The sequence below is a fragment of the Canis lupus genome, chromosome 1 (genome assembly GCF_011100685.1).
Source record: "Canis lupus familiaris isolate Mischka breed German Shepherd chromosome 1, alternate assembly UU_Cfam_GSD_1.0, whole genome shotgun sequence".
NCBI lineage: Eukaryota > Metazoa > Chordata > Mammalia > Carnivora > Canidae > Canis > Canis lupus.
Window position 1 is genome coordinate 87,684,970 of NC_049222.1, and position 13,408 is coordinate 87,698,377.

The window sequence follows — 13,408 nt, forward strand, 5'->3', positions numbered from 1 at the left end:
GCCCAGGGTGGAGAACATGTCCATGCGGCTGGAGGAAGTCAACGAAAGAGAGCACTGCATGAAGGCCTCACTCCAGACCGTGGACATCAGGCTGGCACAGCTCGAGGACCTCATTGGGCGCATGGCCACAGCCCTAGAGCGCCTAACAGGTCTGGAACGGGCCGAGTCCAACAAAATCCGCTCCCGGACCTCCTCAGACTGCACAGACGCAGCCTACATCGTGCGCCAAAGCAGCTTCAACAGCCAGGAGGGGAACACCTTCAAGCTCCAAGAGAGTATAGACCCTGCAGGTGAGGAGACCATGTCCCCAACTTCTCCAACCCTAATGCCCCGTATGAGAAGCCATTCTTTCTATTCAGTCAATATGAAAGACAAAGGTGGTATAGAAAAGTTGGAAAGTCTTTTTAAAGAAAGGTCCCTGAGCCTACACCGGGCTACTAGCTCCCACTCAGTAGCAAAAGAATCCAAAGCTCCTGCAGCCCCTGCAAACACCTTGGCCATTGTTCCTGACTCCAGAAGACCGTCTTCGTGTATTGATATCTATGTCTCTGCCATGGATGAACTCCACTGTGATATAGACCCTCTGGACAATTCCATGAACATCCTTGGGCTGGGGGAACCAAGCTTTTCAGCTCCAGCACCTTCCACAGCTCCTTCAAGTAGTGCCTATGCAACTCTTGCACCCACAGACAGACCTCCAAGCCGGAGCATTGATTTCGAGGACCTCACCTCCATGGACACTAGATCTTTTTCTTCAGACTATACCCACCTCCCAGAATGCCAAAACCCCTGGGACACTGACCCTCCAATGTACCAGAGCATCGAGCGTTCCAAAAGTAGCCGCTACCTAGCCACCACACCCTTTCTTCTAGAAGAGGCCCCCATCGTGAAATCTCATAGCTTTATGTTTTCTCCCTCAAGGAGCTATTACGCCAACTTTGGGGTGCCCATGAAAACAGCAGAATATACAAGTATTACAGACTGTATTGACACAAGGTGTGTCAATGCTCCTCAAGTGATTGCTGACAGGGCCACCTTCCCTGGAGGTCTTGGAGGCAAAGTAGAGGATTCGTCTTGCTGCCATCCTGAGCGAGAGGCAGAACTGAGTCACCCCAGCTCTGACAATGAAGAGAACGAGGCCAAAGGCCGGAGAGCCACTATCACAATACCCTCCCAAGAGGGTGATAACTCAGACAGAACCCTGTCCAACAACATCATGGTTCCCAAGATAGAGCGCGCCAACAGCTACTCAGCAGAGGAGCCAAGTGCGCCCTATGCGCACACCAGGAAGAGCTTCTCCATCAGTGACAAACTCGACAGGCAGCGGAACACAGCAAGCCTGCGAAACCCCTTCCAGAGGAGTAAGTCCTCCAAGCCGGAGGGACGAGGGGACAGCCTATCCATGAGGAGACTGTCCAGAACATCCGCCTTCCACAGCTTTGAAAGCAAGCACAACTAAACCTTCTTCATAAGCATTGCAGGAGGCCCAAGAATCCAGCCCTAGAATCCTCCCTGCGCACCACCTTGTTCCCCTTCCTTGAAACATTCCTTGCTTTTTTCTTAGCTGAGCTAAACAAGCAAAGCCTTGGGAGGTGTTAACTCAAAGGTGACTTCGGGGCCACAGATTGAGAAAGCGCTTGGTCTGGCCCAGTGCCAAACACAGGGGTTTTAAGTCATGTTCACACTTGTTGGGCAGGGAGGGAAAAGAGGGAGAAGAAGGGTTAAGGTGAATGTGTATCTCTAGTGACTTCAGAAAGCCATGAGCTCTGGGAATGAAGGGGCTTCAAGCACTCTCCATGCCAGGAGGCATCTTTCCATTTCTGCCCATTGTCAAGAGTTTTAGGATACAGGGCTAAATTGCAAAATAAGATGAAATAAAGTAGCCAGCGTACAAATGAGATATTCTAAACTTCAATTCTGTTTTCTTTTCACATTGGCTCCATCACTGGTGACTGATGAAGAGCATCCTTTTTATTCAGTATAAGCCGGCAGCAAGCAGTTCTACCTAACGTCCCACATCCTTCTCATGCCAACACTTCTGTAATTGATCATTATAAAGAAAGAACAAGGTAACAGTCACAGTTCACCTGTCTCTTATATATTCACTTCTGGTGCCACAACTGTTTATCTTTTTGAAGAAAATAAAGGGAAAAGAAATGCCTTTTTGTATTGCAATCAAACTGAAAGAAGAATTGAGGCTAAAAACAAATGTCAAGTGGTTTATTATATACAGTGGGCATTCAAGTATAGTCGAGCAAGCTCAGGATGAATGTAATTAAATAATTTTATATTTTTTAATTTATTTTGTATCTCACCTGTCATCAATGAAGTCACTCACTGAATATGTGATAGTGAACTAAAAGGAAAAAAAATAGTGGGCAGAACTCACCTAAAATTGCCATGTGATACACTATTATAGTCTCACCATCCGTGTCATGTGTCATGCTGCTGTGTGATTGTCATCATTTGCATGACTCTACCATGTCTTCTAAACATCTCCGAGATGTACCTGGAAATTCTTCACACCACCCATCACATGACCATTTTGTATATGAAGATCTGATCACATGTGGATATTTTCATACCTAGAGTTTTGCCATTTAATCTGAGCTCAGTATAAATTTAATTGGAGTTTTTCAAGGGCTGGTATCTTTTTTATGGAAATGTTCCAAAGTACTTTTTAAGGAAGTTTCAAATCATAAATAACCTTAGAATTGACTGGGAATTTGGTATCAACCCAAAGCCATCAGTTGCAGGCATACCATGAATATTTTTCTTACATACAGAGCTATAAAAATGATACAGTAGACTCAAGTAGAAAGCAAATAAACCACATAAAGACTTCTTTTGTATATGCTGCTTATATACATGTATATGCATTCACACAGAGATGTTTATATATAGTATATAAACAGGCATATAGAGCTTTCTTAAGAGGCTTGGACTTTTCTATCACCTTGAGGTAACCAGGATTTTTTAATATCCAAGGTGTTCCATTGAAAGAGTTCATTATATTATGTTGGATTTTGACAGATATTGAAATTATGATTTTTTTAAAGCCCTATGACCTTAACTCTTCCTTGCACCAAACTAGAGTTTTCAAAATGACTGGCTACCTGCCCTCTGCTTCTTTTCTGTCCAGAAACACTTGCTATGATGACATCTTATTTAGTCTGGTTTCTTCTGCACAAAGTGATGACGCCAAGTACAATCTGAATTAGACACACAATTCAAAACCAGATAGTATTACGGACTCTTTAATACAGACGTATACTACTAGGTCAGAATCTAGATTTGAAGGGGGATAAAGAAATATTGACCCTCAAATCTTCAGATTCCTACTTGTGTCACGGATTTTCAAAAGAATAAAGTCTTTAAGGAAAATGACCTCATGTTCTTGGCCCCCAATATACTATGTGGTTCTCCTGTTTAGTTGTTATTGTGAGCTTCGAATTTTCTCATGATGTGAAATCATCATCAGCAAATACATGGACAAAAGCTCTAGCCTTTAAGTTTATTTTTTAACCCCTCTGAACAAGACTTTTAGGTATAGAAATAGTTATGAGGCCACATATAAAGAATTAAAGAATTCCTTGTCATTCTTTGGTATTTGGGTGAATCAGACACAGGCAACCAGACTCCCTCATGTGTAATTGCTCTAGAAATGCTCACATTTTTATTGAGCCCCTGATTAGCTGTTTCCCTTTCAGCAAACATGCATTTGGTCTGAGAATAAATCAGTTGCCATTAAACTTCTTGAAACATGAACCTCAGTGAGAATCTGATGAAAGTTCCAGGGCCTCTCCCCAGAAAAAAAATGTACATAAACATACAGAGTTACAATATAACTTGAAAGGGTCCCTGTACCCCTGGTTCCATGTTGCTTGATAATGAGGAAGAGGAACCATGTTTGTTCATAATCAATACAGTTGTAACAGGCACTTTACATTTGAGACCATTTCTCTGTGATTCTCAGGAAAGCCAAGTCTCAGCACCAGAGTTGGAACCAAGGTTTTTTTCTTTTTGTCCCTTAGATTATATTTTGCTAATTTGATGTACTTGTATCCTAATGTTTGATGATTTTAAGTGTGGAGTGCACACTTAAAAAGTCAGAAGGCTCTCTGAGTGAGTCCGTAGAGGGATCCAAGAAGGAGATGAAACCATTATTCTTTGACCACAGAGCAGGACATCACGGCACCTCTAGGGCCCCATGCGGACCAGACAGAAAGTGAGGGAAAGAAATTATGTGCACAAGTGTTTCCATTCATCATGATTTCTGGAAAGAACAGAACAGGACCTGGAAAACACAGTACTTACCAGTCCTGACCTTGTGACTGCCTGGTTCTTTTGTCGTACAGGAAAATGAAGCTCTTACATCTTCCATGAAGTGTGCAAAATATATAAGCCAAATTTAAGTGACTTTAAACATAAACTGTGCAGTTCTCCTGAGCCATTTCTTTCCTGTGCACATACATGTGTGTCCTGTTTCAGCCCATTTCTTCCCGTTTCTGGGTTCTCTGCACCCCGATATGGCATTGATTCTGTGGCCTTGTAGAGTCAGCTTATGTTCAGCTCATTTATTCCATCCTGTCCCTGATCAAGGGGACGTTAATTACCTGTCTGTGTGAATTAAGCAGCTCCTGAGCAGCACATTACTGAAGAACATAAATAAAGTCATAGAGAGCTCATAGAAGTAATAGCTTTGGTTTCATCATCTGCTCCTGAGGTGCCAGTTTTTACATACTACTATATGTAATGATTGGTTCTACGTGGCATGTTCCTTCTGAAAAAAAAAAAATTAAGGGTGTTTTATGAAAATGGCCATGGAAATTCCCTGATCGACCCACACACTTACAGTTAGAAAATTCCTCCTTGATGGATTTGAATGAGGAGCTGGCAAACGTGGGCACAGTCGTCATGGCTAGTTCGTGTATGTCTCCAAGCCAGAAGGCGTATGAGCAGGCCATATACAGCACTTTACCAGAACTGGCTTTCCTTTTGAGTCTAAGCTTCCAGGTCTTGGATATATATTTAGCACTTTGAAAGTTCCCCTTAAAAAAAAAAATATATATATATATATATATATAAAAGAATAATCGAATGGGAAAAATGTACTTGTAAAAACACAAAGTGTGTTTCTTCTGAATGTTTCAAATGTATTGTAAAAGATGGTTTCTATAGATGATATTATGATAGATAACTGGATAGTACATTGTTAATTCGACCTTCTGAGGCTGTACAGGCTAATCTTCCCAAATGTTTGGGCTGTTTAACTTCTGACATGGTAATCTGTATTATCCAGTCATCCATCATGCTGTATCTACAGGCTGTACCATTCGATGTGTCAAGCCATGCTGTATTATAAAACACATGTACACATATCTGTAACCCCTGTGTAACCCAGCAGAATTGTAGCATGTGGTTGTATTAATGAACGTTACAGGATAGCTTTATAATCATTGACAAATCTGTAACATTCAATAAAGAAGCACATGTTGCAAGGAGTAAGTATGTTCCCAATTCCATGTTATTCAGCATTCTCGCAAAATGAGCACTCCTGTCCTTGATCTACTTTATGGTTTCCACAATCCTATAGACCACTAGGAAATATTTGTACAAGCCTATGTACATCCTCTAACCAGCCCCATGAGCCGTGGTAGGCAAGTTGTGTTTTGTGAAAGACGAACTGGCATGTTATGCGACAGACTGTATGACAAATGAACTAAAAATAATATTTTAAACTCCAGTTGAATTAGCTGTTTGTTTACATCTGCTAACCCCATGCGGAAACAGTGTACAGTATTTTATAAATATGTTCATTTAGTAACACTGATATGTTTGTTTCTAGATAAAGTGATGCTAGTGTGTAGGTGGTTATATACATTCTCGATATTGCATTATTACTCACTATTCTTTAACAATAGCAATGTAACTTAAATGAAGTAATCCCTCTCCAAATCCAGTCTTAATTTTGTGGCAACGAAATGCATGCACTGCTTTATGCGTTTCTTTTGACTTTTTAAAAGGCACTTAACATTTTACTATTGCCTGCTGTAACACTTAACCCAGCTAGGAACTTGCTCACGTTGTTGGGCTTCTTACACTGTTTGGGAATTATGTTCGATTTTTAAAAATTAAAAACAAGAAAGTAACCAAGGTTTTTTTTTTTTTATCTTTTTTTAAAGCTCTGAACAAATCATATGACATAAAGTATTAACTGCAGGGTGTATAGCGAGGGGACCCAGAGATGGCTGGCCAACACCAATGTAGGTGTTGGTACATCTGTGATATAGGAAAGACACAGTTCTGTTTCTTTAGGGCCACTGGGTACAAATTGCTACACCAGACATGAGAGTGAGAAGTCCATTCAGACACTGCAGAAATCCACAGATCATTAGAATGAGTGGCTCCATGGTGCATGTGGCCCCCCTCCTACCTGGTAGCTTTCTACCTTATGTGTGAACCTCACTTGGGAGAGAGAGAGGGATGGGTGACTGGGTGTCCAATCAAGAACTGGGTGACTCTAAAGAGCTTGTCTCTTAAAGAAATCACCATGTCATTATCAGAAGCCATTCAACATCTGGAAAAGAGAAGAGCTAGTTTGCACAGTCTTATAAATGACTGCTCTTCAAATGGGGAGAGAAAACTTTTCCCTCCACCTGTGCTGGCCTAAGCTTTCTCTTCCCTTTACATGTCAAACATTCTCTTTCCCAGAATGGAGTCAGTCAAAGCAGAGGTTTGTTCTGATTTAAGGAAAACGAGATTTTTTTTCTTTTCTTTTTTCATTCATTTGAGAAGGTCACTGTGTTACCTTTTCTCTGATGAGTTCCTTGCCCTGATCACTGCTAATGAAATCAAGACATGACAATGTCAATATGTCCATCTAAGAAAGGATTTCGGTGGCCATGTGGTCCACATAGCAGTAAGAGTGAGGTGAATTTCCCCTCCCTAACTACTCTCGTCTGTAGATCCCCTTAAGCCTCTAGGCCCTCACCTGTCAGCATAATGTTTATGTGCTAGAAAGTGAAAGGGCACTTATGGCCACAAGTCCATGTGCCATCTGCAGAGCATCAGTACCGACCTTGACCTAGGCCTTCCCCAGGAATAGGCGGGCTGCTGAGAGCACTGGGTCATGGAGGAAGGTTGAGCTTCACGCCTGGAATGCACAGCCTTCTTCAACCCCTTAACTTTCTTCCTTTCTCTTAGCCCAGCACAACATGCTTTTTGCCAGAACAACAGACCCTTACTCCTATTACCCCCAATACCCCATGGAGCCTGGCACAGTAGCCTGAAACAGTGGCTATGTGGAACAAGTCCAGCTTTCACTTTGCCCACCCCTAGTCTTCCCACTAAACTAGGCTCCTCCCCGCCCTCCACCCCATACCCCTAACTCAACTGGTGTTTGTGGCAGCCCCATCCAATTTTTTTGCTGTCTGAACCACAAAAGAGTCCCTCATGTCTTCGGCCACGAAGACATGTCTTTGGCTCCCCCACGTATCATCAGAACCAGCCATCTGCATCTAGATCATGGGGCTGCAAACCCAAATACTTGCAGAGGCTGGAGCCAGGACCCAAATGTGCCCGGTGGGATGGGGAAAGACAACAGGAAGAAGTAGGGTTTGTAGGCATGAAAGAACATGTGTCCTACTACAAAAACATTCACATTCTGATTTGTAAACACTCTGCTAGCCAAACAAATGTGTCTGCCAACAGCATTCAGTCCCAATGGCAATAGTTTGGGACCTCTGCTTTAGGGCCAACCAGGATCATGTTCTTGATCCTGACTTAGTGTATACAAGAAATACACCGAGAACTGAGGTGGGGGCAGAGAGAAACTCACCGTATTTAGGGTTATTCCTGTTCTCCAGCATCATGGATGCATTACCAGCTGCATCTTTCTGGACCCAAATGCAGGATCTTTGTGAGGGAGATTCAGAAGAGTACCGTAGCTTTGAATCAAGGCTTATCTGCTTCTTGTCACTACAGCGTCTAACTTGAGTTTATATTGCTGTTCCTGCTGTGGAAAACAGTACACACGGTATTCTGTACTCATAGTCATTTCCTAATCTAGAACTTAGACTCTCATTTGTAAAGCTTCTAACCATAGTTTATAATGGGGAAAATTATTCAAATATCATTTTTAAATGAATTCCTATAAATATGACAATTTTGAAATTGGGTTTGTTAAAGATATATACATCTTTTCCTTCTTTGTGTATGGATAGACCGCGGTTGGCATATCTATCGACATTATAAATATATATAAATCCTTAGAGGAATTGTTCTTTTTTAAAGGTCTATTATTGGATTCACAATGCACTTTGAGCTTGTTTGTTTAGATACATAATTCGAAGCAGAAGTTGGCAGATACCATGGGAAAATCTTTCTGAAATTTCTGTAACAAATGTTTTGCAATAAAAAAAAAAAAAACTCGGTAGTTTAAAACATGACTTGGGCTTCCTTGTGCATTTATTTGCCATCAGTTGGTCTCCACCATCTTCATGCCAGGAGTGGCTGGGGTACACAGAGATAATTGCCTAGGGCCCCATAAGTTACTTGTACAGCAGAAGTTGCAAACTAGCCTGTGGGTCGTCTCTAGCTGGCAGAGAAGGGATGTTTTTTAAAAATGTGAAACATTTTTAAATTGATTGATTTCACATCTAATTTTATACTTCTGACTTCTCTTGAAAAATCTGAAGATCCAGTGAAATGAGACCTGGATTCTCACATGACAGTAGTCACCTGACTCACAGCATCTTGGCTGCCCCTTTGAAAGGAGGACATGCTCTTCAATAGGCCACAGTCTCCAGCACCCCCTTTTGTATCTCACGTATGGTCCCTTCCCTCATTAACATCACATGGAAGGCTCCTACATGCACTGGGATATTGGACCCCTATTCTGGGGTAAAGGATGTAAAAAAAGCAGTGGCAGCTTTAGAATTTCTGAGGAAAGGCTTAAGGATAGCAAGTTGGCCACATGAGAGACACATGTGGGACTTGTCTTCACATTAAAGGTGTGGCAGGCATGCTTTCATGATCCATTTTAAAGAATTTTATGATCTATAATTGGATTAGCTTTGAGAAAGCTGATGGATGGGTGAAAGGGGATCAATCCCACCCCCATTAAGTAATTTCTGCCTAAAAGAATAAACAATGCTCCTTGACCTTACAAATATTTTCATTTCAAATAGCAGTGGGAAGAGAAATTGCCGAACATACATGCATACATGCAGTCCTTTATTCAAAAATATTCATTGAGTGCCTACTGTGTCCCCAGTTGGCATGCCCAGGTGAATAAAGTGGAGGAATTCCCAGCCCCTGTAGAGTTTTGAATCTAGCTGTAATGAATGTAACCATATATTCGTATAACTACTATTTAGTTGCTTACGGAATCAAGTGTGAAAAATAAGACTGTAGAGGTTCAGAGAAGTGACAGTGCTCTGTGACTCAGGGCAAGGAAGTCTCCATAGAAGAGGATACCCTGGGATGTGCCCTGAAGAACAAGGAGGGTTTGACAAGACACAAGGAGGACACTCCAGGTAAGAACACTCATTTGATAAGCCTTCGAATGTTACAGTGCTTCATCCTGGTTAGAACTTCCAGGCAGCTTCACGGTATCTCCAGCATCGATCCCAGTTTTGTGAATGAGGCTTTGCTCCAGCCGGTGTCTTCGTCTGTACCTTTCCCACTGGCTGTCTGGTCAATATTTTGAAAATGGAATAGCTGGCATAGAAATTTGTCTATGTTTATAAATATGCACATTTATATAACACACGCAATATTCAACCGTGTGCCCTCAGATTTCCTGGAAAATCAGGTCAACTGTCATTTGTTACCACAATCTCAGATTTAGAGCAGCATAGAGCTTCCTTGAAAGAAATATCGGTGAAGAAGAAGATTAATTCTCTAGGGCTAAATTTAATTTTAATTTAGATTTAAAAGTAATTTGTCATTACTTACTTGTTGACATTACCCCATTTGATTAAAAGCCAGAACATGGCTTGTTTAAAAGACTAGATTACCACATCTTTATCAGTGGAAAGTTCTCAGCATTCCTTCTTTTTTACCTCTCCTGATCTCTGGTTGTTAACTTGGCCTCTGCCGAACATTCAGCACACTACTTTCATAGCTTTAACCATTTCTCAGAATCCTTGTGCTAAATCACGGTCATTATCTTGACACAACACAGTCACACTAGAAAGGTCTTTACTCAAAATCATGAACTGTTGCCTCAACATTCTTCTTCTTGGGCATTAAGTACACATTTTATTTAAGACTAGATGTGTTAGTTTTTTAGGGCTGCCTTAACAAAATATCACAAAGGTTCTGTTAGGTGGCTTACATAGCAGAAATTTATTATCTTGTTCTGGAAGCCAAAAGTCCAAGATCAAAACACTGGCAGGATTGGTTCTTTCTGAGGGCTGTGAGAATCTATTCAATGCCTCTCTCCTAGCTGCTGGTGATTTTCTGGCAATCTTTGGCATTCCTTGGCTTATGGAAACATCACTCCAATCTCTGCCATCTTCACATGACGCTCTTCTGGTGTGCTATCTGTACCCAAATTTACTCTTTTTATAATCACACCAGTATGGCACCCAATCTACTCCACTACAACCTTATCTGAGCTAGTTATATCTGGAATGACCTATTCACCAAAAAGTCCACATTCTGAGGCAACAAGGATTTCAACATAGAAAGGAGAAATAAAATTCAAACCTTAATGCTAAGTGAATTTATGAGTAAGAGTATGGTGGTCATTTATCTTTTTAATGTTTTTTAAAGTAGAGAAATCAGAATTCAGGAATCAGTTGGAAACAATACACGTACTGATCAATAGGAGAAAAAAATAGATCAATCATGCCATACCATGGAGCCATTAACAATAACTAAATCTTTGTATACTGACATGAAAAGATGCCAGTGGTATATGGTCAAGTCTTTTCAAAAGGAAATGCAGAACAGCATATACGATCTAATCCCAATTTTTGTAAAAATTAAACCAGGTAGAGAGATGTGGATATATTCACATGTGAATAGTAAAGATTGGGATCCCTGGGTGGCGCAGCAGTTTGGTGCCTGCCTTTGGCCCAGGGCGTGATCCCGGAGACCGGGGATCGAGTCCCACGTCGGGCTCCTGGTGCATGGAGCCTGCTTCTCCCTCTGCCTGTGTCTCTGCCTCTCTCTCTCTCTGTGACTATCATAAATAAATAAAAATTAAAAAAATAATAATAAAGAATAGTAAAGATTGAGAGAATACACCAAAAAAGGAGAGGAAGGAGTAAAAGTTCTGTTGCAGAAGTGTTTTTTTTTCTTTCCCAAAATTCAAATACTATTGAAGAGTAATCTAAAGTGTCCAAGAAAAATTGGTTCAAGGAGCAAAAGACACCTTTGCCTTCTTTCTCTCCAGACATCTGTTCTAGACATCATCACAATGATCACAAGCCCTGGAATGGCAACATGTCTCCTCCAAAGAACAGTAAATCTGAAAGAAAAGAAAAGTGGTAGCAATGGTTTAACTACTAGTGTCATGAAATTGTCATTTTAGGCATAAATACAACCAATGTCTTTCGAGCAGCTACTTTGTTCCTCTGGAAGAACTGAAAATTTTATTAAAAAGGCAAGGCTGTCATGACTAAAAAGATAATTACATGGTGTAGTTATTTAATTAGAGCTGTTGAAGAAAACGGGATGAGTGGCCCAAATTTAGCTCATCAACACTGAAAGTGTTCACATGGAAGCAAAATGGCCACCAGGAAGACGGTGTGTGGACGGCTTCCCACATTTGGATAGGAAACTAGACTACCTCATCTGCTCTGAGACTGCATAAAACAACCTTGGAGATGCTTTTTGGTTAAGAGGGAAGAGTGAACATCTGTAGCCTGCCAGGGCCTAATGGAATAGACAGGGCTGGGGAAGACAGGAGGTGAGAACCAGGCATTTGTTTCCAAGGCTGTTGGAAAAGGAGGCTGTAGCCATGAGAATAATTAAGGCCTGCTTGGAAAACAGAAACCAACCTGATCATGTCAGAGGACTCACACTGGAGATTCGTGGGAAAGTATCACAATCCCTTATATTCATTTAATCTTCTCATCTTCTCAGCACATCTATGAAATCAGCATTGTCATTCTCCTGTCCCAGATTCGGGGAAGGGGTGGAGGGACTGCTCATCATTTTGTTCATGAATCCAGATTAGAGTCTGGACTTTATTCTGAAAGTGACTGAAGAATTCTAGGCAAAAATGTGACATGGCAAGGGAGGGAGAGGTGTCATGGGGCTGATGACGGGATTCTAGGCAAGAGGTAATAAAACCCGGATGAAGACACTGAAGAAGTTTTACAACTCAACCTAATTCAACAAATATTTCATGAAGACTCACTTGTGGAAAAACACTTGACCAAGTGCCAGCACATTCTACTTGAAATGTCACCCTCTGACTTAATTCCCTAGTGAACAACTAGTCATCATTTACAGACAACTATGTTTTAGTGTATGCCCAGCTGAGCATCCCTTGAGATGCTTCCTTGGTAGCAGCCATTTTGCACATTGTGGAAGAGCTGTACCCTTTGCCTATGGCTATGGTTTAGGCTAGCTCTTTGGCAAAGGATGGCATTGACCCAAGCATGCCAGTCAAAGCTTTTTCCTTGGGAATTTGGAGTAAAAATGGGGGTGGCAATCTCTGGGGAGTGAAACCATAACTTACAGGCTCAGGAATTCTTGACGATCATGTTCCTACATATGGCTGAGTTGCAGAGAAAGTCAGTCTTCGTGAGAAAGAAGGAATATAGACATAGACACAGGAGCAGATATAGGAAACAGAAATTCTAGCCTCCTTCTAGGACATAACTATAGTGCCATTATGGGGGTCTAAAAGCAAATCAGTATCCTTAAAATAAATTCCCCAGGTGGTAAGCTAAGTAATGACCTCCCAAAGATGCCCACATCCTAATCCCCAGGACCTATGAATATTGCTTTATATGGCAAACAAACTTTGCAGATGTGATAAATTAAGAATGTTGAGATAGGCAGATAATCTTGGATTATCTAGGTAGGCCCGATGTAATTACAAAGGTCTTTATAAGAGGAGGAGGAGGGTCAAAGTCAGAGAGCAGGTGGTGTGACCAGGGAAGCAAAGACTGAAGTGATTCATGCTGAAGATGACGAAAGGGGCCATGAGCCAAGGAATGAATGCAGGCAACCTCTAAAAGCTAAGGAATACAAGGAATAGATTTCTCCCCTAGTCTCCAGAAGGAACCAGACCTGCCGACATCTTAATTTCAGTCTCTCGAGACTCATTTTTACTTCTGACCTCCAGAACCGTAGGAGAATAAATCTGTGTTGTTGAAAGCCACTGCCTTTGTGGTGAATTATGGCAGCAGCAATAGGAAACTAATACACCTCCCCTACACAC

The 13,408-nt window shown here is 41.4% G+C and overlaps 1 protein-coding gene across 10 annotated transcripts in view; it reads left to right on the top strand.

Moving 5' to 3' along the window:
* Positions 1-8,450, top strand: part of TRPM3 (transient receptor potential cation channel subfamily M member 3) — a 492,032-nt gene extending 483,582 nt beyond the window's left edge. For 8 of the 10 annotated variants that reach the window (XM_038527093.1, XM_038527094.1, XM_038527095.1 and 5 more), the window contains one exon: positions 7-8,450. In XM_038527093.1, the coding sequence (XP_038383021.1) occupies positions 7-1,459 (1,453 nt within the window). In that variant the 3' untranslated portion in view covers positions 1,460-8,450. The remainder of the gene's footprint in view (positions 1-6) is intronic. The other 2 variants (XM_038527101.1, XM_038527102.1) reach the window with 1 other exon arrangement.
* Positions 8,451-13,408: the final 4,958 nt, after the last annotated feature.